Here is a 6,000-nt window from a genome sequence, read left to right as displayed (position 1 = left end):
ATGCCGGTGGGGTTACCTCACCCGCAATTTTTGGGGTGACAGGTTCCCTTTAATATTATAGAAAGTCCACAATGGCAGTTGACTACATATACACACATACATACATATACAGTATATACAGTATATTCTGGACAGAAGGTGTCTGTTCTTGAGGCCCTGGTACTGAGGACAGCTAGTCTCCAGTTGATGCTACTAGTGTAAGGTAGAGGGTCCTTTTTGTTTCCTTCTTTCAGGTGATTGGTCAGAGAAAATTATGTCTAGCTGGTTCATTTGTGTTTTGTACCTGGATGTAAAATCTTTAGGCTACGTTGCCATGATGAGTTTTTGGTGATTTTTTTTTACACTGCATATTTTCGAAAAAATGCAATAAACCTATTTTACTTAATGGGTAGTTAATGGGTGAGAATGTGCAACATCAAAAACTCATGGTGGGAACGTAGACTTACATTATTCCGTAGGCCATCAATAAAGAACAGAATAAGCGCGATTTGAACTGACCTTCTGTGTCACTCTCTGATTCCATCTGCTCCCATTTTTCCTGCTGCTACCCAGCTAATCTTCCACACCAGATAATCAATGATAAAGATCAGATAAAAAATATACAGGATTTACAGTGCTGTAATTTGGCACCACAATATCATGGATGAGCTAAGCTGCAAATATTATACTGATGCTAATGGTGATAATTGTCCATCGACGTCCAGAAATATGACATAAACATTTTAATTTAGTACAGATTCTAAGTTATCGACTGTATGTAAGTGTATAAAACCAACACTCGCAATGGTTTGCAGTAGCAATATTTATTAAGGTATCGAAAAATACATTTATAATCTCCTTTTTCTTCACATTAAGTGCAAAGTAAGCACCAATAAGACTTTTAATTTATATTCTGTCATATACTTTTAAAATATATACACTCCTATTAAAATCTATATATTATATTTATGCAACAAATAGATGAGATTTTAAAACGCACAAATTCACATTAAGTCATATATAGCAGTGTTTGTACTTCAAGTTTTCTTTTTAAGACATATTCTTAAATCTTACGGACAAAGCAAATACCCCACCCACCGCCCGCCATGTTAGTGCAACATTACTTGTGGAAGTAAATCAGTAGAGGCTACTGTTGATTAAGCTCTAAGCAACGTCTCACATTATAAATGATTTGCCTACGTCTGTTGACTTTCACATTTCATTAATCAGATCCTAATACTCACTAAGGGATTAGAGATTTCGTGTAAAACTGCTACCAGTTTGTGCCGCCAGAGATAATGAAACATAGGAGCAAACGTCCAACTGTGATCTCGGCACAGATGGTCCTGACTACTGGTCCTAGTGGAAGGAGGCTCTAACTTCTCGGCCCTTCAGTGGCTGTGGTGGGCGATAATTGTCCACCATGTGGCAAGGGCTGTCATTTTCATGATTGAAGTAAAGGCCTCGCAGTTTTGACATCTAAAATGAACAAAAAAAATGTTGTTAGCCCTGTGGAAAAATTAATAAAGTTTTTGACAACTGCACATGTTAGCATCCATGTTATTGTTTCACCATATCTGGGTCTTGGAGGAACATTACAAGTTCAGAACACATATTTTTTTTAGCAATTTTATACATTTTAAATCATACACATTTGGTATCTGAATGTCAGACTTGTATAAAGGATTTGTAGATTTATACACTGTACTCCACTCCACTGTCTTCTGTAATTGTTACAATGTGGTACCCCAATATAACCAGCTATGGAAGCTAATGGTGCTAAAGAAATATATTAGAAAAATATAAAGATAAGAAGTGGGAATTTACTTAAATAAAAGAGAAGAAAACTTTTACGTGTGACCCTAAAACATCCTATTATGATCTCTTGCTGTTTCCTCCTACCCTCATTGTGAAGATGCAATCGGGGTCCCCAAATGTCTGCCATTAAATAACCCTCTGAGTTAGGCCGGGGTCACACTTGCAACGGCAATGCGAGAAACTCTCGCGAGTCTCTCCCCTCAATACCCGGTTCGGACCAGAGCATGTGGCTGCGAGAGACTCGCCCGAGTTTCTCGCATTGCAGTAATAAGTGTGACCCCTGCCTTACTCAGATCATGTTGCAGGGGCTCAATGGGTGTAAAAAAGATTCTCTTGTCCATCCAACCGCTTAGATGCTGAGGTCACAGTTCACCACAGCACCTGAGGGGGTTAAACTGCTGGTATCAGGGCTTGCTGTAATAGAAGCAGATAATCCAAAATGCTTATTACAGATTACGCAGGCAGACATATTATGGATCTGTCCTATGCTGATCTGTGCAGGTTGCTTGCCATATCTCACGAATTATCTGGAAGGCTCTCGGAAAAATGAGGAGATCTCCTGAACTTCAAGAAGAGTTTACAAATCTCCTGGGCATCAGCAATGCCTCACAGAAACTATCGTCTTACGGTTTCTTCTGTGTGATGTTGGGATTCTTAGCGTCCCAGTGTCCATGTTGGGAGCATGGAATGCAGGGACAGAGGATGTGTGACCTGGTAAAAGTTGAGTGCTACATGCAAACATTTGCTAACGGATACCCCATGGGCAGCTTGCTAAATTGGCCATGGCTTAAATGAGCCTGTGTGAATGCAGCCTTGCTTACTATTTTTGCAAAATACCAACTTGCTAAAATGAAAATCACGAAGCTGAAACACATTTCTGCAGAGTTTGTGACAATTATTTGAATATAAAGACTCATTTTGGAGTTTTTAATATTTTAATCAAAGCTGGAACATGACATGAATTGTCATGCCAATAGCAGAAGGCACGCTAGCACGGGCGCAGAACCACTGACGGTGACCTGAATACTATCAATACAATTAGTACTCTGGGAAATATTATACTCGGGTATGTCTTAAGAATAAAGGACATCGTGGGTGAACATTAGCGGGGCACGGAGTTTATCAGAGGGCCTCTGGTGGCTGTGTGTCACTGTTGGTCTGAGATAAGGGAGTTTCCTCTGTGATGAAAAATGAAAGTCACGAACGATGTCAAAATCTTAAGTTGCTTACGTTAGTTAGCTGCTTCTCAGCGCTTATCACTGCCTAAAACATATTTTTTTTCTGATACACAGCTTACATCTCAGCATGCATCTGTATTATGACACGAGATGAATTATTACACACTAACTGTTGGCCCTGAGCAATAATCAAACTGTTTTCTTCTTGCACACTCAGTGGTTTTATTAGGTATTTCTTTTGTTTTTTGCAACTACCTTGAATTTAGGTGTAAGATCCCACGTAAACCACAACACAGCACCCTTTGCTCTGGATAATATACTGTAAAGGGAACCTGTCACCAGATTCATGTCACTCAAACCACAAGCACGATGAATCAGAGTCTGGTGGCTCCACTGCAGACAGGTATGTTTTTCCCTGAAACTTTCAGATAAAACATAGTGTGCAGAGACTGCGCCAGATTAGTCACGTCTCCCTATGGCCGACTTTTCCCGGCTCTCCTCCAGGTGATTCATAGGTGTCTCTCCCTGTTAGTTGGTGCAGGGAGAAGCCAGCTGAGGTACGTGCAGGACAAGTCACAGTTCCTCCTAAAGTTCTGGGCCGGTTCTATAAACTATATTTTCTATGAAACGCCAAAGCATTTCAGAGTATGACATACCTGGCTCTGGTTCATGGTGCGCGTGGTTTGGGCAGCATGAATCGCGTAACCTTTAAATATCTGTGATGTCCCTTAAAAATGACACTGCTGAGACCTCAGCTGTTATTTGTTGGGGTACCCACTACTTACAAGTGTTCATTTCTCCATTATGACCACAAAAGGACTAATAAAATATTGCACAGTTCCCACGGAAATCTTGCCCTCACGCTCTCAATGGGGCATGCTGGGCCCTCCGAAATCAGAGGTGCGCTTTGTAGCCACTCTCCACTCCAGCAAGTAGCACTAATAGGGGCATCCTTAATTGAATCATTAGGCGCATAAAACTCTTCTGTCTTCTCAAGAATATAGTTTATTAACTTTAGTTTAGTTTAGCGGTTTCCCTTGTGATTTTCAGACACCAGGTTTGTGGGGGGCTGCAGCACTGCCCTTCACAGCTGGGTGTCCTTTTTTCATTGAATACAGAGCTTCGGTCCCTTCATTTCCAGAATTGGGGGGGCATCCCACCAGTCAGAACCCCCTTAATCATACAGTGATGACATATCCTGGTGACAAACTTTATAAGACCAACATTTTTGTATTGATTCATATCCTACTATATATCAGTCAGAGTTGCTTTACTAACACAGAGCTCCAAATTTTTTGCTTTTTAAAGGGAACCAATCACTATGATATTACAGTCCAATCTGCAGGCAGCCTATTACAGAGCAGGAGGAGCTCCGCAGACTGATATATCATTTTGTTAAAAATGATTCAGTATAACCTGTTTTCTCATTATTGAATTCGGGATTTTTGGTCCAGTAGGTGGTCCCATCAGTGACTGACAGCTACCTCTCTCGGAACACTTATAGAAAGGAAGTTGTCAGCCACTGATATGGTCTTTCCTGCAGCCACCACTAGCGGCTTACTGCACTCTACTTATATTTTGACCTTACTAATACAACAGTATGCATTAAGCTCCCCCTAGTGGTGGCTACAGGCAGAAAAAACTTTTCATTTACCTCTGTAGCTATGTAGCAGAATTGGACTTCTGTTCCAAAAAGTCTGAGCTCTGACTGGTATAAAGATAGATTTAAAATTACAATTAGGAGAGGATGCAGAATCCAAAACCATATGAATGAATGAATGAATGAATTATGATCACCATCAATTTTTTAAATGAACTTCAAAATATCAGTAAATAATCGACAGATTACACACCTGGTCACTGCTCATATCAATTGGCTCTTTAAGGACGTTCCAGGTGACACACTGCAGGAGAGGAGGTGTAGTCAGGGATCCCTTATAGGTCCAAAAATCCAAGGATTTTGGAAGTAAACCTGAAGGATCAAAATTATGGAAAGGTGCCTCTTTTCCCTAAAAGGATAAGGATATTTAGGAATTAACAATCATACAGCATAATGGATAGAAAGAGATTCATATTAGTCCAACCAAAGCACTGATTTGCCTCAAATTGGGTTTTTATGACCATTTTTGGGGTGTTCTCATGAAGAACAGGGGTATGAATACGAATCTGACCTATCAGAAGATAAGACTCTCAGATTCGCCTTATACAAATCAGATTCGCCTTATACAAGTCAGATTTTTTGGATACTGATTGTGGATCAGCGGACATTTTTGCTTTTTAGCTTAAAGGCCTTTATCAACGTTAATGTGGTGCTGTTGACTATACAAAATAAACCTGCGACATTACATTCGATATATTTGGCAGCCGCGTCATATGGTGTCCTCAGCGTGTACGAGTTCAAAGATCATATCGTTTTTTTAATTCCGTGCTACTGAATATATTCCATAATTAGAACTGAATCCCACAAATGCCCAACATGTCAGTCTCTTAGTATGTGACAGGGAAGATAGAAACGCCGATCATTACCTTTGTTGGAATTAATGATAAGGCATCAATCACTTGCTGCAGCCCAGGATTGGTTTTGCCGACCTGTAATGCACACACATGACTTGAAATCACGACACGTAACAACATAATACAACGTAAACCGGTATAATGACACACAACAGGCAATTGACTTTCACTTAAGGTTAATAATTTTTGTTTTAGTCTCTGAAGCAAAGCAGTAATTATAGTCATTAAAGGTCAGAGAGCACTTAGAATTTCGTTTTGATGATTTTTTTTTTGCACAAAGCAAACTAAACGTAAAAGGGGAAAAGTTAGCTGAACGCTAAAAAATAATAGATAATTCCATTATATTGTATATAAACAATCACATGTGATTGGATCTCCCAAGGGATTTTCCTATTTTATAAAGTAATGGGATATCGGTAGGATATGCCAACGCTTCTACATTGGCGGGAGTTTAACTTCTCTGACTCTTATTGAGGCTTCTCAGTGCTAATTAAGAAATGTGTCTCCTTTA

At 39.8% G+C, this 6,000-nt stretch overlaps 1 protein-coding gene across 3 annotated transcripts in view; it reads right to left on the bottom strand.

The window, feature by feature from the left end:
• Nucleotides 1–787: 787 nt before the first annotated feature.
• Nucleotides 788–6,000, bottom strand: part of LOC138642937 (carbonic anhydrase 2-like) — a 58,918-nt gene continuing 53,705 nt past the window's right edge. For all 3 annotated transcript variants that reach the window (XM_069731566.1, XM_069731564.1, XM_069731565.1), the window contains exons 6-8: nucleotides 5,502–5,564; nucleotides 4,829–4,984; nucleotides 788–1,458 (exon numbers count right to left, since the gene is read on the bottom strand). In XM_069731566.1, the coding sequence (XP_069587667.1) occupies nucleotides 1,339–1,458; nucleotides 4,829–4,984; nucleotides 5,502–5,564 (339 nt within the window). In that variant the 3' untranslated portion in view covers nucleotides 788–1,338. The remainder of the gene's footprint in view (nucleotides 1,459–4,828; nucleotides 4,985–5,501; nucleotides 5,565–6,000) is intronic.

The sequence above is a fragment of the Ranitomeya imitator genome, chromosome 6, assembly GCF_032444005.1.
Source record: "Ranitomeya imitator isolate aRanImi1 chromosome 6, aRanImi1.pri, whole genome shotgun sequence".
In the NCBI taxonomy this organism is placed as follows: domain Eukaryota; kingdom Metazoa; phylum Chordata; class Amphibia; order Anura; family Dendrobatidae; genus Ranitomeya; species Ranitomeya imitator.
This window is presented reverse-complemented; position numbering and strand designations above follow the sequence as displayed.